Here is a 20173-nt window from a genome sequence, read left to right as displayed (position 1 = left end):
TCACCCCCTCAATACCAACCCCCTCATCTGATACCATCCCCCTGATACCAATCCCCAATATCAACCTGCTCCTCTGATGCCTCCCCCCAACACCAACCTCCTGATACCAGCCCCCAGACACTGACCCCCCAGTATCAACCTCTTCCTCCCATCCATTACCAACCTCTGATACCATCTCCCTGATGTAAACCCCCAATATCGTCCACCTGATACCAACCCTCTCCTCCCATACCTCTCTCCTAAAACCAATCCCCCGATACCAACCTCCTCCTCCGACACCTCCCCCAACACCAACCCCCTGATACCACCCTGTTACCAACCCCCTCCTCCAATACCTCTTCCCCAATACCAACCCCCTCCACACCAACATCGATTCCATCCCCCCTCCAATACCAACCCCCCCAATGGGATCGATACGCCCCCCAATATTGTCTCCTTCTGATCCCAACCCACCCACTGGCTTTGATACCCCCCTCCTCCGATACCAATCCTCCCTGATATTGTCCCCCTGAGACCTACCCCTCTGATGCCAACCCCACCACGAACATTGATACCTCTCCCCCAATTTCAACCTCCCCTCTTGTATTGATCCCCCCTTTGAGACCAATACCCCACTGGTATCAGTGCCCCCCATACCAGTCCCCCCGATATTCCCTTTGGTGTCAACCCTCCCACTCCCACTGGCCACCTCCAAAGTTACACCCCATCTTTGACCACTCTCTTCTCCTCCTCCTCCAGAACCAGCTTCTCTTCCCTAGTATCCTACCAAACTCCTCTCCTGTGGCACTGAATGCCATTCCACCAGTCCCTGCCACTTGCAAAGTACCTTACCCTCCTCTCCTTCTCCGCACATTAGCCTTCCCCAGCAAGCCAAACCTGACAGTACCACTGCACAAACAAAACGGAAACTGACTTCATTAATTTCCATTGGCCATGCTGAGAAATTCAGAAAGCAAAGAAAGAGGAACAAACGGGTAAGTGAACTGTGTATTTAAAATACTTTCAGTTTAAATACGATCAAAGGAACTGCCACTCCAGATCAGACCAGCAGCCCATCTAATCTGGTATTCAGTACAACAGTGCTCAGAAGTATCAGACGAAGGTGCAAGATACGCCATAATGGACAGTTATGCCAAGAGGGGATGTTTCTTCATAATCTCCATCAGTGAGTGGTTTATGCCCTGATGCATGCGGCCTTAGAAATTTTGCCTCCTGTGTAGCAAAACTAGGCTTTGAGGGATTCGATTACCAGTAAATGTCAATAAATGTCAGTTTCAAACCCCCCCCACACACACACACTGAAAACATATTTCCATCAATGATGATCAAAAATTTTCAGACAGTCAAAGTAGCAAAAATGCTGCTTGAGAACTTATTACAGTTTGATTTAAGGATCTATACTTTGTATATTTTTGCCATGTGATGTTGACAATTTGGGTTTTAATGCTTTGACTTTTTGAATCTCAACATCCACTGTCATTAGATAATCACTGTCCCACAACTGTGAAGATTTAAATCAATATAATTTAAAAAAGTGCTTAAAAATAAACATTGATATTATCCAGCAAATTTATAAAAAATAAAAATTGAATTCTGCCAAGCCTAAAAGTAACTCTGGATTATCCATATCAATGTCTCGGCATTAACTTCAGCAGGCTACACTGATGGACACCAGCTGAAGCGCTGTGCCTGTTTGCATCGCAAAAATATTCTTTCAGCCATGCAGCACCCTGTGCCTTGGCAGGGAGTGTGTCTGTGTAGGAGTTTATACACACAATTATGATTCCTGGGCTAAATCCTGAAGCCTTTTTACTCACTTGCTATGACTTTCATTGAGGGTTTTACCTGAGTAAGGCCGGAGGGATTGGGACCACTCCCAATAAATTGGTTAATGACTCTGTCAATTTAGCTCACAGAAGCCATCAGCTGGAGTGACACACTTAGACAACGTTTCAGAGTAACAGCCGTGTTAGTCTGTCTTTGCAAAAAGAAAAGGAGTACTTGTGGCACCTTAGAGACTAACCAATTTATTTGAGCATGAGCTTTCGTGAGCTACAGCTCACTTCATCGGATACTTAGACACTTAGACAACGGAAGCTCCAGATCCTGCTGCTCCAGTAAATCCCTTTCCCTGGTTCACACAAATGAGTTGGGGGCTTGAGATCTTTATTTGATAGTTTTCTCCTGCACTATTTGCATAGCCATATGCAGAGGCCATTTCAGAGTGGGTCGCACCCAGTATCAGCATGCCGCAGCCCTGCCAATGCAGCATGTAGCTGAGACTATTCTCTGTAAAGGTTGAATGGGCGGGGGTGGGGAGAAAAATTAACATCTACTTGGTCAATGCTTGGGCAGCCCTGTCAGCCTTCATCTGTGTGACTGCAGCCTGGGTCACTGGGAGCTGTTGAGAAAGGATTTGTGAATATCGGGAGCATTCAGCCTCACTTGGCCCAGAGGCACAGCCAGAGGGGATTAAAAGCCAGGAGTTATTGTTCCCTTGTTGAACCAGATAACAGTATTATGCTTCTCTGTCAAAATGGGTTTAAAAATGCTCTGGGCCCATTGGAATTAGAGGTGGGAAAGCCCCGTTAGGTCCTCTAGTCTGGTCCCACAGGACCAGAAGAATTGTACCCTGGTGCATTTTCTAATAAAACTTGTTTTTCTCTAGTGCTTTCCATGCAAGGACCTCACAATGCTGCATAAACATTCATAGGCCAAATTCACCACTGGCCCAGTGACATTAGCCCCACTCTGTATCTGTGAAGTAGGTGAGTTATTATTGTCCCCATATTGCAGATGGGGAAACTGAGGCCCAGAAAGGCAAAATGATTTGTCCAAGGTGCACAGGAAAGTTTGCAGTAGGTCTGTCGCAGTTCAGTCCTGGGCTGTAACCACAAGACATCTTCCCTCTTGCTAGCTTGTCTGAGATGTCCCCACAAGATGGTCCACTGACTCCTGCTGGATTTGGGGCATGTAAGAAGATAAGATTGAGCCCTAACCAGCTAATTTCATTAATTTAAATCATTTTTGAAATGCAGTCACTCTCTGGAGGGGATTCTTAATAGATTTTTAAGGTCGCTTGAAAGCCAGTTCAGCTTCCTTTTTCTTTCTAGACAGAAATAGGCACATTGTGGTGGAAGATTTGACTTTGCCATGGTTCCTTGCTTAGTCATCTGCAGTAGCCCGGAGCAGTTATGAGAAGACAGAATATCTGATTTGTTTGTTTGTTTGTTCCTTTTCCTCCCTGAGTTGCCTTCAGAATTTGCAATGTGAAGAGCAGTTCAGGAAACACAGAGAAGATGACACAGCTCATCTGCACTTAATGGATTCATCATCAGATCAAATGAGGATCTCAAACCACACCCACATGCACACACCCACACCTATCCTCTTTCCATTGCCTAAAATCATCACTTAAGGGAAAAGGATAGTACTTTGTACTCAGGCCAGTTCTATACAAAGTGGTACCTATAAAACTAGAGGTGTGATTTGATATCACTTTGGTTAAACTGGTGTAACTTTGTGCCGCTTATATTAGTTTAAACCTGGTTTATAGCAGTTTAGCTTGTGCCACAGGCTATAAACTGGATTATGCCCCTTATAAAGTGCTACAAACCAGATGCAGTATAAGTGTGTCCAAATACAAAGATGCATCGGAATTATAAGCTCTTTGGGGAAGGGACCATCTTTTTATTCTGTTTGTACAGCACCTGGCACAGCGGCGTCCTGGTTCATGAGGACTCCTAGGTGTTACCCATAATACAAATAAAGTGATTCAAGTTCAACTGATGTAACTTCTGTGCGTAGACAAGCTCTTATGTCACGCCTTTAATCCCAGGAGCTGAATGCGTTTTGCTGACATTCATGAATGAAGCCTCACCCCACCCACGGGAAAGCCGATGAATCTGTTTATCCCCATGCGGTAGATGGTGAAACTGAGGCACAGCAAGATGTGATTTAGCCCAAGGTCAGTGCCAGGGAGAGAATCCAGGAGTCCTGACGCTCAGCGCCATGCTAGACTGCGCTGCCCCTTCCCCTACCTTGTCTCTTTCATGCAGTTGCTCTTTGGACTTTTTTTTTTTTTTTGGCTTGTGTCAGGTGTCAATGTTCAAATAGGGAATTGCTCTGCTGGACAAGACCAGGAAGCTGCATCCTCTTGGGTGACTGCAGGAAGGAATCCCTGCTTTAAAATTATTTATTTTCATTAAGAGCTCCCCACCCCCTGCTATTTATTCTTTTCCTTTTCACTGACCCCCAACAAGTCTCTGGTTGGGCTCTGAGGTCTCTGAGGCCAAAGCTTTGTGGGGGGGGGTTTAAACAACCATGTTTTCCCCTGCAGATTGGGCAATCCCAGTGTTTTTTTCCCTCAATCGGCATTGCCAACACCAGGTTTGACAGCTGCTGGATGGGATTTCTGATTCCTGCTGTGAGGCTACAGGGAGTCCAAATGTCAACACACAAACAGCAGCTAGGCCCCGGTTCATGCGTGACCATCACAACAACTGCACTGACTCAACGGGGCGTTCACAGGAAGCCAAGCCGGAGAGTCACGACTCAAGGAGCATTCTCAGGGCCCCAAACTTGGGGTAACGCTAGACAGCCTCCTGACTTCCCTATACCCAGACAAGCTAACACAAGGAGAGCGCAGCTTTGCTGTGACGCCCGGCTCGTAATCACCTACAGCCCAGCTTTAGAGATAGTCAGGGAGCGTAGCCCTCAATCAAAACCAATCCAGTACTAGGACAGTGGCTTCGGAGAGAAGGGAGGGTAGGTTTTCAGGAGCTAGCCCTAGATCATAGACAGTCCACCGCGGGGATAGCTCAGGGCATAGGACTGATGGGGCTAGGATGAGGATGCAGGTTCTGGCTACCCTCTGTGCTACTTCAATGCACAAACGAACTGGCTGCTGAGTCTGTCATTAGCTTCCCAGCATGCTTCTGGTTCAGCAGGTGCCTTCTGAACCCCAGACTGGTGCCCGTGGAGATTGGGTTTTGCTCCAGCGGCCCTTAGTAGGGTTCATATGGGATCGAAATGGCACCAGCAGTCGGGGAGATCAGGCCGTCCCTTTCCGTCCATCCACATCTCCTGTCCCATCGTCATCCCAAGAGAGGATCTGGGGACCATGAATGGATTTTGGTGGGGCTATTTCACCACCCAAGATACAAACCGGCTATGACGTTGCACCCCATAATGCTTTATAGAAATATGCTTATGAGTGTAAATATGACATAACTGGAATATGTTTTATGCTAGATATGCCATGTAACATATCTTTGCAAAGGTTATGTTCTACTGCATGTATTCATCCTATTCATATGCATGTATCATTTTTATATCTGAAGTTATGAGCGTTGGCTCTATGCTTGTATTTGAAGTGTTTGCTGTAGAAAGAATCTAAGGCAGATTTGGTCAACATAGTGTGAAGGGGTTATTCAAGTAATTGGGAGTACTTGGCTAACAATGGATCTTGATAGATGCCAGTCCACATCTGAGCTTTCCTGGGAACGTTTGGGCTAACGTACGGGCAATGGTGACGGCCTGTAGAGAACTGAGTCATGCATGGACATGTGAAATGCCCATGTGACTCCAAAACTCCATCTTGTAGCTATGATTCTACACAGGGGGAGAGAAGGGTTTCCACGCACAAGAGAGAGACTATATAAGCCCCTGGAATCCCCTCCATTTTGTCTTCAGCTGGCTCAAGAGATAGCCTCTCCACCCCAAAGAGATGCCTGAAAGAAACTGGAACAAAGGACAGTAACTACAGGGGTGTGACAGGTTTCAGAGAAGCAGCTGCATTAGTCTGTATTCGCAAAAAGAAAAGGAGTACTTGTGGCACCTTAGAGACTAACACATTTATTTGAGCATAAATACAGCTGTAGCTCACGAAAGCTTATGCTCAAATAAATGTGTTAGTCTCTAAGGTGACACAAGTCCTCCTTTTCTTTTTACAGGGGTGTGAGTGATTGCTGGACCCTGACTAGGAGGGACTCTTGTCTGTAAAAGAAGCTTATTGGAACATCTCTGAGGGTGAGATTTACCTGCATTTAGTTTCTTACTGTAGTAGGCTTAGACTTGCAAGTTTTTGTTTTATTTTGCTTGGTCATTTACTTTGTTCTGTCTGTCATTACTTGGAACCACTTAAATCCTACTTTTTATATTTAATAAAATCACTTTTTACTTATTAATTAACCCAGAGCAAGTATTAATTCCTGGGGAAGCAAACAGCTGTGCATATCTCCCTATCAGTGTTAGAGGGTCAACAGTTTATGAGTTTACCCTGTATAAGCTTTATACAGAGTAAAACGGATTTATTTGGGGTTTGGATCCCATTGGGAGCTGGGGGTCTGGGTGTTGGAGACAGGAGCACTTCTTAAGTTGTTTTCAGTTAAGCCTGCAGCTTTTGGAGGACGTGGTTCAGACCTGGGTCTGTGTTCGTAGCTGGCTAGCTTGTCTGGCACAACCAGGCAAGGTACTGAAGTCCCAAGCTGCCGGGGAAAACGGGCTCAGAGGTGGTCCCAGGACATCAGGTGGCAGGCCCAAGGGGGTTTCTGTGATCCAACCTGGCACACCCAGAGACACCCCACGCGGGAGCAATGCAAACTGGCAGCTGGTTCACAGATTCCCCATTTACTGGGTTCCTTGGACACTTGCAGCACTGACATTGAACCCCATCCCCACAGCACGCTGCAGGACAGCTGCTGCCCACAGGGTCACAGCCCCTCCGACTCTTCAGTTCTGATGCCAGAAACCGGCTCTCAGGATGCTGGGACTGGTCCTTCCGCAGCATTCCAGTAACACAGCGGCAATGCTGCCTTGAGGCTGCCCCCTGGTGGTGCAGGAGATCAGCAGTAGTCAGCTTGCAGCACTGTCTGTGGGCCTGTAACTCTCCCAGCGTGAGAGTGGGGCTGTCTGGGAAGCTGCCATCAGTTTCAGCCCCAGTGCAGGGCCCCACTCATACAGTGTGTGATTCCACCCACTGGCAGAGGCGCCTGGCATAATCTGAGGGGCTGACGGTGGAGAAGGTCTGTCCCCGGTACCGGATGCATTTCCACAGGTGCTCGAGCCTCTTGGGGAAGCTGTACACGGTGAACAGGTCAATGATGCCCATGAAGTAGCGGAGCTCCGGGCCATCAAGCAAGTGCAGAGGGCTCCTGCATCTGGGCAGCAAGCGTCGGTTCTGGGCCAGGATGTAGGCCAGATCATGGTCAGGCTTGGCGCTGCTTTGGAAGCTGACATCCTGCACCCCAGAGTTCAGCTCACGCAGTTGGTAGAGGTCGACTTCTCCTACCATCTCAGACACCACAATGTCAGACTCTTCATCCATGATCCCTGACATGGAGGTGAGCAGGGAGCTCTCGGGATTGCTCAAGGACCTGTAGCAGGGAAAGGCCAGGACAGGGAATGGGTGAGATCTTGGGGACACCCCAGATCAAAGTGATAGGAACCAGCAGCTGGTCTGCAGCTTCCCCATTGACTTGGTTCCTTGGACGCTCACAGGCTCCTAAGGTTCAGTCATCTACGGTCATGGATTGTGGGCCTGATTCTCAGTTACACTAAAGCCCTTTATGCCACTTGGCAGGGGAAAGGGTCCCTGAGACCCTCCCCCAGAGGAGAGGGCAGCATACAGCTAGGGTAAGGGCTCTGTGCTAGGCTGCTCCCAGCCCCAGGTGCAGGAGATATGTCAGGAGCAGGCCAGGGGCAGAGCATGGAAGGGAAGGGCATGGCCAGAGATTATAGCTGTTCTCTGCTTCCTAGGGCTCCTAAGCACCTGACGGAAAGAGAGTGAAAGGTAGAGCAGCTCTGAGGCTGCTGGGACTGACACCAGGGACTTAACATCCCCTTTGCCTCATCCTCCAGTTTGGCCACAAAGGAGGAATGCTGTGACTGAGAATCAGGGCCTGCGACACCGAGCCCAACTACGTTCCTGTGGGGTCTCTGCCCTCCCGGGGATGCTGGGTTTCAGGCACTCTGCAGGCTCACCCCAAGCAGCGTGGTAGCTGGGGGCAGAGCCTGTCGTGTCTGCTGCTTGTCCCCAAGCAGCCAGAGCTGCAGGAGGAGCAGAGGGCTGGCTGTGAAAGTGGCAACGCGCTCCCCCTCTGTGCTGAGCGTTCTCTGCAGGAGGCTGATCACTCACTTGGTGGTCCTGAAGATGATGTCTGCAAAGGACAGGTTCTGGCCCTTTTCGTCTGCATGCAGGGCCTGAAATGCCACCAGCAGGCTGTAATCCAGCACGTTCAGCTCCTTCAGGAACTGCGTGTCCACCTGCATCTGGCATAGGAGCCAGGAGCGCTGCTGACCTGCAGGAGAGAGCGGAGAGGCTGATAGACATGAGTGAGAGCCCCAGCCAGGGAGGGGAAGGTCTGATAGCCAGGGATGGGAGATAAGCAAGGACAGTTAGCCTGGGAGTGGGAGGGGCAGTGTTCTGCAGGGGACCAAGCAGATGGGGCCTTGGGCAGGGTGACAGACAGTTCTGATGTAGCAGGATCAGGAGTAGAAGAAGCTGCAGCTGGAGGAGAAACAGCTGCTTGTGGAGGAGAGAGGAGTGCAACTGGAGGCCAGGCAGCAGAAATGAGTCAGTGGAAGGAGACACACAGAGCGGAGAGAGAAATCAAGTGACAGCAAAGATCACAGAGCGATCACAAGAGAATGAGTGAGGGCAGAGGGGAGGGCAGTGCAGAGGGAGAGGATGGCTGCTAGTTCGGGAAATACTGAATGGGAGGGTTACTGGGGTCCCCAGCTTGTAGCTGGCTTGGGACCCAGACTCCATACTGCACACAGCCACCTGCCTGCTGGCCATGGAGCAGCAGGGCTAGATACAGGCCACTCACAGGCTTTGCAGGAGCCCAGAGGCCCAAGCGTCTGCCTGATGAGCTAAAGCAGCGGCTCAGAGCAAGCAGAGGCACACGCAGCCAAGTGCTTGGACAGGCTCCACCTCACTGTGCTCCGGGACTGTCTGTCTCATGTGGTTCCATCAGCATGAAACTTAGCTGGCAAGCTGAAGAAAGAGGTGGTTGGTGCAGATATGGTCGGGGGGAGGGGCAGGGGGGGGACACGTGATCACCCAGAGCCAATGAGCTGAGCCTTGGAGGAGACAAATAAATAGAAGGTCCTTCATGCTGACTTCAGGGAAATCACTGCCCAGTCTCTGTGCCTCAGTTTCCCCACCCCTCATGATTCTGACCCTCCTCTGCAGATTGCTTGGAGCTCTAGGGACATGAGCCAAGGATCATTATCATCGTCAGCATGGTGATGAATGGGCTAAGCAGGACACCACCATTTCCATCCAGCCTCTCTGCACCAATCTACAACCCTGCAGGGTGGACACACAGGCACATCCTGACCAATAGGAGAAGGGGGTAGAAACCCTATGGGAGACCCTGACCCTCGCTGGGGGGGAGCGGCAGCTGCATGGCAAACCAGGAGCAGCAGGGAGGCTGAATGCAGCAGAAGGTGTCGGGGAATCATGGGAAGAACCAGCTGGGGCAGGAGCCAGGGAACCACATGTGCTACCAAGGTCAGGTCTGCGCAGAAGCTGTGGAGAAGCAATGGAGCTTGGGAACGTGGGCAGAGAGGTTCCAAGGAGACACACCATTAGCTGATCCTGGCCTGGAAACCCACCTCCAGCAGAAACGGAGCTGGAGAGGCACCAGGCAGAGGAGCCCTGACCCTCTATTGAACTACTCCCCACCCCCACAGGCCCACATACAAACCACTTTTGGTTGACCTTAAATTGCAAGATTTCAAGCCACTTTCCCCTTTTGCTAGTCCTAGTAAAATACCCCTTCCTTTAGCCCAGTGTCTGACTTGTCAGTGACCCATGAGGGCTAGCGCCTAGCATCTAAAGTGTCTTCGGAGCCTGCCTCCAAGTCACAGTACACCTGGTGTGCTCCTAGTGCCTTTGGGGTTTGCTGGGCCACAGCCCTAACAATTACCCCATCATCACGGGGTAGCAGGACATCTGCCATCTTGGCTGACACCTGGGGATGGAACCAGGAACCGCAGCCGTAACCCCCAAGACTCTATAGCTTGAGCTAAAGAGCCAGGATCCGAGGGGCAGTTATGGTCATTCCGACAGGAGGTTCCGTCCACTTCCCAGCGAGTCAGCATCCATGTCATAAAACCAGCTCACACCACCAATTGGCTTCCCACGCTGGCGGCCTCAGCAGTGAGGCCAGGAGTGAACAGGCCACAGACTGAATTACCGGCTTCTCCCTAGAGGTGGCTGCCTTCAGCTCAGGTGTGAGGCACTTTGGCAAGGTGGCTGCGGGAGGGGATGTCGTACCTTTTTGGTGAATAGAGCACTTAGGCCTCCGGATACATGGATCCTGCATCTTTCTCCAGCGCTAAGCTGGGTCATTCTCTTTCCTCTCTCTCTCTCTCTTTCTCCCATCAACCTATGATTAATTCACAACCTTCCAGATTGGGACCGATGTAATGAGGAGGTTTAGCTAAGCGGGGTGTGGTAGATGGATAGAGACAGAGGCTGGATGGTGGGTGGATTGAATGGCAGACGGCTGGACAGTATGAAGTGGGTGGGTGTCCCAGCGGGTCGCCCTGCCTCCCCGGGCCTTCCTTGGCCAGGGAAGTACTCACCCAGGTGGATGGAATTTCCTTCGAAGTTGAGATCCTTCAGCACCACGATGACTTGGCTGCCCCCAGGGGCGGGCTCCGTCCAGCGATTCACCTGACACCCTTTAATGTCGTACCTGCACATGGCAATTAGGATAGGTGATTCCTGAACCCCTGTTTAACCCTTTCTGCACCACACCCTAGGCATGACATACAAGAGAGCCCATTGCAGCCGTGGGTCGGAAGGGGGAGGAAAGTATCTCATTGGGCTGCACCATTTGAGAGTGCAAAGGTAGGGTGACCAGATGACCCGATTTTATAGGGACAGTCCCGATATTTGAGTCTTTTTCTTATATAGAAGCCTATTACCCCCCACCCCCGTCCCGATTTTTCACACTTGCTGTCTGATCACCCTATGCAAAGGGGTTATGCCCATGGACTTTGAAAAGGGTTCAGTGCTCAGTAATTTTTCCATGAAATATTCATGCTCATCAGTAGGTTCATATCCCTTTCAGTCTGCAGCCACTAGAGGGTGACATGATCACCCACGTTTTATCAGGGTTGCTTGTGCGATATCAGAGTTTGTAAACTCACAGCTGCAGCTATTAGAGGGCAAAGGAACAACACACATGGGAGCAGGTCTGACATTCCCTTTGCTAGTGGGCAGTGGTGACACACACATTGCAGAGGGGCAGACAGCCACAAAGGCAGGACATTATTCCAGAGAGGAGAGGACTGTACAAATCCCTCTGATTCCAGAGCCATGACCCCTCTAACCGCATGGGCCTGTAACTCACCGTTCAAGGATTCTCTCGTCGGGATAGAACACGCTCTGCATGATGATGAAGTATTTCTAGAGGAGAGAGAAGAAGAGACTTGATGGAAACCGGCACAGAGATGGAGTTGGCTGTGCCAAAGATGGGGCTGGTGGCACGTGACACGGACTCCGACAGGCAGATGGAACCTACCTTCTTCTCCTGAGGCACGATGATGCTGTGAACCCCTGGAAGGGAGGAGACAAGGGGAAAGTTCAGAGAACACAGACCACAATTGGCAGTCTGGCCCGCTGGCGGCTCTGACACCCCCATTAACCAGCAGGGACACTGAGTACCGTGTCCAGGGTACAAGGGCCTTGCAACCTGGGTTTCAAAAATCTTAAACATGGTTGCAGCCAAACAGGCTGTACCCAGGTATGGCTAGCAAGGAGGAGGACAGGCCAGACTGGTTGAGAGCAGGGCTTAGAGCCACCTGCTATAGACAAGGTCCCTTCTCAGGCTGGAACCCAGTGGTTCTCGATACACTGCCCAGCAAAAGCCTGTTAGATCCTCACTTGGCAGCCTTGACTTCTGGTCCCCTGAATAGTGACTTGGCTCAAGCAGAATCACAGGGGATAGGCGAGATGAGGTTCCCCCTCAGAAGGTCCTAGGCCATGTCTCCCAGGTGCCATGTCCCACCATCTCCTCTCTGTTAGGTACTGTCCCAAGCCGGACTGTTCTCCCTGGTGTTTATGGAGCCTCAGTCTTTCCCCGCAGCATGTCGGAGGTGGTTCTTACCCAGGAACTTGACGAGGAGGGAGTGGGGGTATCTCTCAAGGTGCTGGATGTACTTGGGCAGGTTGGAGAGGAGGAACCGGATCTCTCTCTTACTCTGAGTCTTCAGGAAGAAGCATTTGTTGTTCCTACAGCACGAGGAGGCTGAGAGTTACCCCCGGGCTCTTGATGGGGATAGGGGGAAGCGAGAGTCCTCATGTCCTGATCAGACCCAGGACACACTCAGCTCCCCAGGTATGTTCCTATATGCCCAACATCTGCACACTGTGTGTCCACCCCTCCCCCCACAGCAGCAATAACCGACCATTTGGAGTTTTGCCATGAAGACACACATGTGACCCGTCTCCCTTCTTAGCATCGCCAGGACACTGCAAAGGCGTCCTGACTGCTGCTATGAGGAATTGCCCCTTGCTAGTGAATATCCGACACGAACGGTTCTGATCAGCACCCCCAATACTTTATCCATACCCACACACTGTCCCATACCCAGAGACTGGACAGAAACAACACTCTGGGACATACGCTGTCCAAAAATACAGATAGCCTCCCAGTCACACACGGAAACCACCGCAGAGCAGGGGACAAAACACAAGCGTGATCTCCCACCTAATAAATGGGTAGCCTCCCCTCCCCAAACCCATGCAACTACCCACACTGTCCATGGTCTGACATATCCACCAGGTCATGCCAAAATGCAACACACACTTACACACCCTAACATATTGGGTACCTACGCAAATCTAACAAAACACAGATCCATCCTCTCTCCCTCCCGTTACAGCCAAGTGCACACAGCATCACGCACCCATTGCATCTGCACACACAAGCCACATACAATGCCCTATATCAGGGGTTCTCAAACTTCATTGTGCCATGACCCCCTTCATGACCAAGGAAGGGGGGAGACCTGAGCCTGCCCGAGCCCCACTGTCCTGGCTGGGGAGATCAAAGCCCAAGCCTCGTTGTCCTGGATGTAGGGGGGCAAAGACGAATCCCAAGGGCTTCAGCCCTAGGCAGGGGACCTGTAACTCTGAGCCCCTCCACTAAGGGCTGAAGTCCTCATGCTTTGGCCTCAGGTGGTGGGCCTTGGGCTTGGGCCCCAATCCCCAGAAAATCTAACGCCAGCCTCCGCAACCCCATTAAAACGGGATTGCAACCCACTTTGGGGTCCCAACCCTCTGGCCTACACTATAGCAGAGGCAGCATATTCGTGCTGGTTGTTACATGGGTCAGCTGCTGGGTGCTCTCTGATCACGACAGATCTTTCTAGTCAGTAGTAAGTTATCTTCTTGATTGTTGGTTCACTTAGGCAGTTAGTTCTGAAAGGCACGGTACAAATAGATCTTAGGCCAAATTCTGCCTTCAGACGTTCACCTGTCTTCCTGTGGATATCAGTAGGTGTTAGGCGGGAGTACCTGAGGTTAAATTGGCTGTCATTGATCACCTAGAGGAGTGGTTTTCAGCCTGGGGTCTGCAGATCCCTGGGGGTCCGCAGACTATGTCTAAGATTTCCAAAGGGGTCTGCAGCTCCATTCAAAATTTTGTACGGGTCCGCAAATGAAAAAAGGCTGAAAACCACTGACCTAGACCATTGAGCTCTCAGAGAGCGCAGACCTCTCTCTGTACCCATGGGAAGACTCACGTCAGGAAGAAGTCGGCCTTGCTCTTGGAGTTGCTGATGAACTGCAGGTAGGAGCTCCCAGAAGACAGGGACAGCTGGTATTCCTTCTCCGATATGCCCAGCAAGTGCCTGAAGTAAGCGAAGGCCGGGCCACCATACGTACGCATCTCAAAGCCCTGCAGCGACCCGGGAGGACCAAGAGGTGAGATCAGGTTCTACTGTACCATGCTACCCGGCACGCATGCCAGGCTGCCAAGTGCTTTCACCCCACCTCCCCCAGTCAGCTGGAGAGGCGGGGGAACAACTGCTACCGGCTGGCCCACAGGGAGCTGGGAATAGCAACAGCATCTCGGTCCTCCCTCAAAGCTACAGAACGCAGACATGGCTACTGTTGGACTAGAGAGTCAGCACAGGTGACTGGTGGAGGTTGTATGGATGTGCCTCTGCATATGTATGTATACGAGACGGTGTGGATAGGTATGGATGTGGGTGGGAGGTATAGAAATAGGGGGGTGGCTATCTGCAGCTCTGATGGACCCTGGGGATAGCTGTATGGTTAGGGTGTGCGGGTACAGGTAGGGGTTGGGGGGTGGCTCAGGAATCCTGCGACAGGTCCGTGTTAGTGAACTGGGCCTGGTGTACCAAAGCCTCTGGCCGGGGCCTGTGCTTTTTCCCTGCTGTGGTGAGTTCCTACCTCATGGGCCTGCTTCAGCACTGCCTTGCAGTCTGTGTCACTCAGGGCATCCTGGCAAGGAGAGAGAGACAGAGAGTGAGTGCACTGCAAGGGGACTTCTCCCCATTCACGTTCGCTGCTTCGCCGACCTTCCCAATGGGCCTTCCGGAAAGCAAATACGAAATGATCTGGGGGAGGGAGGGGGAAGGGAAATCGGCCTGGGAGTGTGGGGACTGCAAGAAACATGATGGCAACTAGAGGGAGTACACCGGCCTCTGGGCTCACCCCAGCCCCAGGCCTGCCCCATCTCTCTCCATCTCTTTCCCCTGCTCTGCCCCAGTGCTGTGGATGGAACTGATGCGGGACAGTTATTCCTGTCTTTTTGAACCCCTTCTCCTCACTGCTAGCCAGCTGTCACCATCCTGCCACAGGAGGTCAGGATTTCCTCAGCAGGGATAGCCCCCCCCATCTACCCACCTCATGCTTCTCTGGTTCCCATCATTGCAGGATCTCAGCCCCCTGGCACAGACTTCTCCATTTGCTAAGGGGAACGCTTCTTGCAGCCCCTGGTCTAGCAGGTCTCTTATTATTGTAAAGGCCTTTTGTCCTCTGGCTCTCTCTATGAAGCTGTGCCCGCCCTGTTAGCCCCCGTGTAGGGCCGGAGTCCCATCTCAGTCACTCTGGTCTGAATATGCAGGGAAATTCATGGAGTACCACCAAGAGGCTGGCTCACTCCACATAATGTCCAGTGAGTCCGGGGGGGGGGTCACGGGAATGCTGGGATGGGGGCCAACCCTGGGCTTGAGTTGGTGTGCGCATGACACAGATCACTAGCTACCCCCATCCCTGGGGGCAAGGGGCGGGGAGTCCCCTACAGAGCAGCCTGTTCTCCCTCCAGCAGGAGAGGGGCCACTTTGCTCTTGTCAGTCAGGAGTTTGCTCTGATCACCTGTGCAGAGCTGCGCCGGGCTGCTAGCCAAGCAGTGCGTTTGAGCCACCAGTTTGGCTGGGCCAGCCAGGGCCGAATTTCACATCAGTTCGTCAGCGTTCTCCAAAGAGGGAGCACTAGCCTAGTTCTTAAAGTAGGGGGCTGCCTGGCTGCCTCGCCCTAGGACATGGGCCCGGCCCTTCCCCTCTCAGTGTCAGGGGGATGCAAAGCACTTGGGGCTCCTTGACTGCGGGGAGACAGGAGGGAGGAGAATGGGATCATGACGGGAGCGCTTAGGAGGCTGCACACCTTTGCTACAGCAGCACACCCACTGGTAGCCCCATGCTGGGGGAGAAGGCTGTGTAGGAGTCTCGTCGTTCGTATGGTCGGGCAGCTGGGGAGGCGAATGAGCCTGTCCCGGGAGGTACTCACCGCAGGCGGGTTGTCAATGGCCTCTTGGATGGCGGCCCTGAGCCCCACCTTCAACATGCAGGTCAGGTCATAAAACTCGTGCTCCCCGTTGATCTCAAAGAGGCCCAGGAGCTTCCACTTCTGGCGGAGCTTCCAAAGGAACCTGCGCTTCAGCGTGAGAGACCTCCGGCCCCTCGTGCTCTCCGGGGCATCCGTCTGCAGGGGACAAGGCCCAGTCGAGGAGTCAGAGGAGAGAGCAGGGCTCCATCCGGAGACGGAAAGCCCCGGAGTCCCTGGGCAGAGAAGAACCAACCTGTTCCCAGCAGACAGTGAGGGGCATAGGACCTGAGCTTGAAGAGGTTTGAGGGAAGATGGATGACTGGCAAAGTGGGGGGAGTTCAGAGAGGAACAACAGCAAGGACCAGGGGGCTGAAGGGGAGTAAACTCCCTCTGGTCCTTGAGTGAGATCCCAGACCCACTGACATCAATGCCAAAGTTGCCATGTACTTCAAGCAGGCCAGGATTTTGCCCCTGGAGAACATTTGAACTCCTGGTGAAAGAGCCAAACACTTAGTCCTCGCGGAGACAGGAGCAGTGTGCGTGCAAGAGTCAGAGCCAGGCAGGCCAGACAGAATGGTGGTTATCGCTCTGCTGAAAGGCACTAGTGGCTGCCACCAGTGGGGGCTGTAATCCAGGGACAATCACACACCTCAGTAAAACCGATGGGGGCGCCAAGCACTCTCTGTCAGACTCCCTAGAAGGAGCACTTAACCCTTGTGTGTAAGGAAAACAGCTACAACCAAGAGAGGCTACCGCCCAAGACACTGAGTCACATGGCCAGGTCTGAGTTAGCCCAGTAGCATAACAGGGGTTTCCCTGATTGAGGGAACTAGGATATCAGTTTGCAGCTTGAGTGGGAACAGCTAATTTAGACCCCATCATTTTGTACATATAGTTGTATTAGCAGATATTAACTTTTTATCATTTTTGTATGTTAATCTCTCATAATTCTTTTATATGCTAACCATAAGCCTTTTTATTTTGTGTATCTATATATTTATTGTCCTATATATATTGAAATTAAAAAGTTCTTTGTCCTTTAATTGAACCTAATGGGCAAAGAACATGAGAATGGCCAGACTGGGTCAGACCAATGGTCCATTTAGCCCAGTGTCCTGTCTTCTGACCGTGGTCAATGCCAGGTGCTTCAGGGGGAATGAACGAACAGGTCATCATCAAGTGATCCATCCACAGGGACAATGAACTCAATGATGAAATGCGTATAATCTTTTACCCTGATCTTATTAATATAGGCCAGATGTCCCAGGAAGAGACACACCCACCCACCCACAACCAACTACTACAAAGTTTCTACAGAAGGATGTTATAAACAAAATGAGGTGACTGATACAGGATACTTGTTATGACAGATGGGCTCTGTAATGGATGAAATAATGCACCACTGAAAGGTGTTTTTAAATCATTTAAGCACTGTCAGTAGTCACAGCTGTTAGTAATAATGACTGGATTAGAGATTCTTTTTTGCTCATCAGTCAGGTAAACTGAGGATGACATTCCAAGAAATTCCATTAGTAATGAGGAAAACAGAACATATGGTAAAAATAATTATGAGAAAATATTTTCCCTTCCAAAAAAGGAGTTTCTTTGTCTCACACACTATAAAAGGACATAGGTTTGGGGTGTTAGATAGGGAACGAACACTGTCGGCATTCCTCCAGTACAGAGGAGGGGATTCAACTACTTTCTCTTCACCGTCTACAGGGGGGTGGCAAAGCATCTGTTCCTTCTGTATAGAGCTGTATCAATCTCTGATTGATAATCTAGATTAAATCAATTCCGTATGAGCCTGTCATCTGACAATCGCAAATCGCTATTCAATTCAAACACCCAACGTTGGGATTATGTTTTCCAAAGTGCATTACTTTGCACTTATCAACACTGCACCTTCCCTCCCGTCTATCGTCACATGCCATCTCCCAGTCACCACTGCAAGTCACCAGTCAGCTCTCTGTAGACTAGTTTGAGAACGCCTATAAAATACAATATGACTCACCATGGCTTCTCTCTGAATGTCAGGCCTCAGCTCTACAGTGAACGCTACCTGCTGATGCTGCTGGCACAAAGGATTCCTACCAACGAACACCAGTCCATAGCCCACGGGGAACACCGTCCATGCTGGCGGGAACCAGCCTGTGCAAAGCAAGAGCACAGGGTGCAATGATTGGTCAGTGCAGCAACCAGACAAAGCACAGTTAGATGGAGCATGCATGCATGAAGTGGGGAGTGCAACATGAAAAACCAGCTGCCTTAGTGCCGGGGGCATGAATCAGTGTGCGGAGCAACAGCTGAACCCAGGTAAAAATACAGATCACTGCTTGGGCAGAGCAGTGGCAGGAAGATGGGCTTGAGTGAGCTCTGACTGGCCTGCTGGATGGGATCAGCAGTGAAGTGGGACCAAACAGGGCGAGTCTAGACTCCAAAGGGAGTTAGGTGCTGGGTGGGTCCCAGACTGACTGACATCGAGAGACTTTACCTCATGGAGCACAGGAGTCGAAAAGCTAGAACCCACGGGCTTGCGGAAGCCTTGGCACTAACGCAGTCAACAGTTCGAGACGGTCCGATTTTAGGAAGGCAAATTTGGGGAAATTACAGAGCCATAGGGCCTGCTCTCATTGAAACAAGGTGAGAGCCGCTGCTGGCTTCAATGTATCACTGTGACCCTCTTCTTAACCACTTCCCAGAGCTCCTCTCAGGATGAGGCTCCATGAGCCCCTTCCGGGGGAGGGCACAAGGGCTACTCCAGAACGGCTCCCCATGGGGACCCTATTCTGCAGTCCGTCCCCTGTGTTCTGGAATGACTCCTGCGCTTTGTGAGCATGGTCACCGTTCCAGAATAGAATGTCCACACACGGAGCCATTCTGGAATCGCTGTGGCAGAATAGCTTATTCCACAACAGTTGTTCTGGTCAGTTTCTCTATGCAGACAAGCCCTTTGGTCTCAGAACATCCTAGTTTAGACTCTCCTCATGATGATGATGATGATGATGCCTATTCATCTGCATTCCAGTAGTGGCCCAGGCACCCCGGCAGAGACCAGGACGCTGGGGTGCTAGGCGCTGTACAACGAGCCGGTCCCTGCCCCAAGAGCTCTGAAGAAGTCACCGGGTGCTGGGGGAGGCAGGGGGAAAGGCAGACCCGGTAGCAGCGCTCCCAGCAGGAAATGAGCCTGATCCCGGGGCTCCCCGTCCTGCTGGGGGAGGACAGCCCAGCCCAGGGACAGCTTGCTGCCGGTTTGGGGGGCAGGGTGGGCAGCGGCCCGCCCCTTCCCAACCCCGGGAGCGGGGGTCTCATGGCATTCAGCCGGGGGTCCGGGGCGCGGGCAGGGGGCGCCGGCTGTAAGCGCAGGGCCCCGCTGGGCTCTGCCCCGGAGTGAGGGGGGCGGCGTGGTCCTGTTAGCACCTACCTCTGCGGGCGTCCTCTGCAACCGCGGGCCCCGCCGCCTGGCCCCGCCGCGCCCCACATCACTGCCCGCCCGCGCCAGCCCGCAGCCGCCTCCCCGAGCCCCCGGGCTGCTGCTGCATCGCTCCTGTCCCTAGCAGGCGCCCTCCGGCTCCCGGCGGCGGAGGCTGGCGGCCCCGGAACCCCTGCCGCAGCGGCGGCGGCTGCCCAAGGGCTGCCCGCTGCAGAGCGGAGCGGGTGACATCAGCCTGCCGGCAGCTGGCCCCGTTGGCAGCAGTGCCGCGGCGGGCGGGGGAAAGGCAGAGGAGACCGCGGCCCGCACTCCCCCGGCGGGGGTGGGTCTTGGCCCTGCCAGAGGGTGCAGGGTTAACAGCTGCCAACGTGTAGCCGTCCTCAGCACGGGCCGCCTTCCAAGGCTTCATCCCCACCCATCCCTGCAGAGTAGGTAGCTGGAGCCCCGTTTGGGGGAAACTGAGGCAGAGAACAGGGCAGTCACTTGCCCAGGGTCACCCGGGGAGTCATTGTCGGAGTCCTGCTTTGAGCACAAGAGACCTAGGTTCCAATTCTGCCCTCAGACCATTAGACCAGAGGCCTTCAAGCCCTGAGTTCTGCACCTGCCCACACAAGGTATTCACCTGGCATTCAGGGGCAGCACCCTGCAAGTTTTTCATGAAGAAACAGGGGGCGTCTCGAGCCCTTATGGCTGCAAGGAAAATCTTCCAAAGGTGATGGGTGTGTAGCGGACACAGTTCTGTCTGCCTGAGTCTGCAGGCAGCCTGGGACAACAGCTCTAGGAGGGAGGTGAACAGCCTGGATGGAGCAGTAAGTATTAAGTCAAATTACCACATGGTCAGAGCCAGGTTTTCATGTAACATGGGTGACCAGCTGCCTGGGGCAACCACTGCAAGTGTGCGAGCAACGCAGGTCACATGCCACCGA

General features: G+C 52.2%; 1 protein-coding gene across 1 annotated transcript; it reads right to left on the bottom strand.

Moving 5' to 3' along the window:
* Positions 1–6146: 6146 nt before the first annotated feature.
* PIP5KL1 (phosphatidylinositol-4-phosphate 5-kinase like 1) lies at positions 6147–19585 on the bottom strand. Its single transcript, XM_073314255.1, has 11 exons — positions 19239–19585; positions 17829–17965; positions 15776–15970; positions 14438–14488; positions 13765–13919; positions 12126–12250; positions 11541–11575; positions 11370–11425; positions 10597–10709; positions 8138–8300; positions 6147–7376 (listed from the first exon to the last, which is right to left on the bottom strand). Exons 2-11 carry the CDS (start codon positions 17829–17831, stop codon positions 6956–6958), a joined length of 1317 nt encoding a protein of 438 aa, XP_073170356.1. The 5' UTR covers positions 17832–17965; positions 19239–19585; the 3' UTR covers positions 6147–6955.
* Positions 19586–20173: the final 588 nt, after the last annotated feature.

This window comes from Lepidochelys kempii, chromosome 16 (genome assembly GCF_965140265.1).
Source record: "Lepidochelys kempii isolate rLepKem1 chromosome 16, rLepKem1.hap2, whole genome shotgun sequence".
Lineage (NCBI taxonomy): Eukaryota > Metazoa > Chordata > Testudines > Cheloniidae > Lepidochelys > Lepidochelys kempii.
The sequence above is the reverse complement of the archived record's forward strand: the minus strand, read 5'-3'. Positions and strand labels throughout refer to the sequence as shown.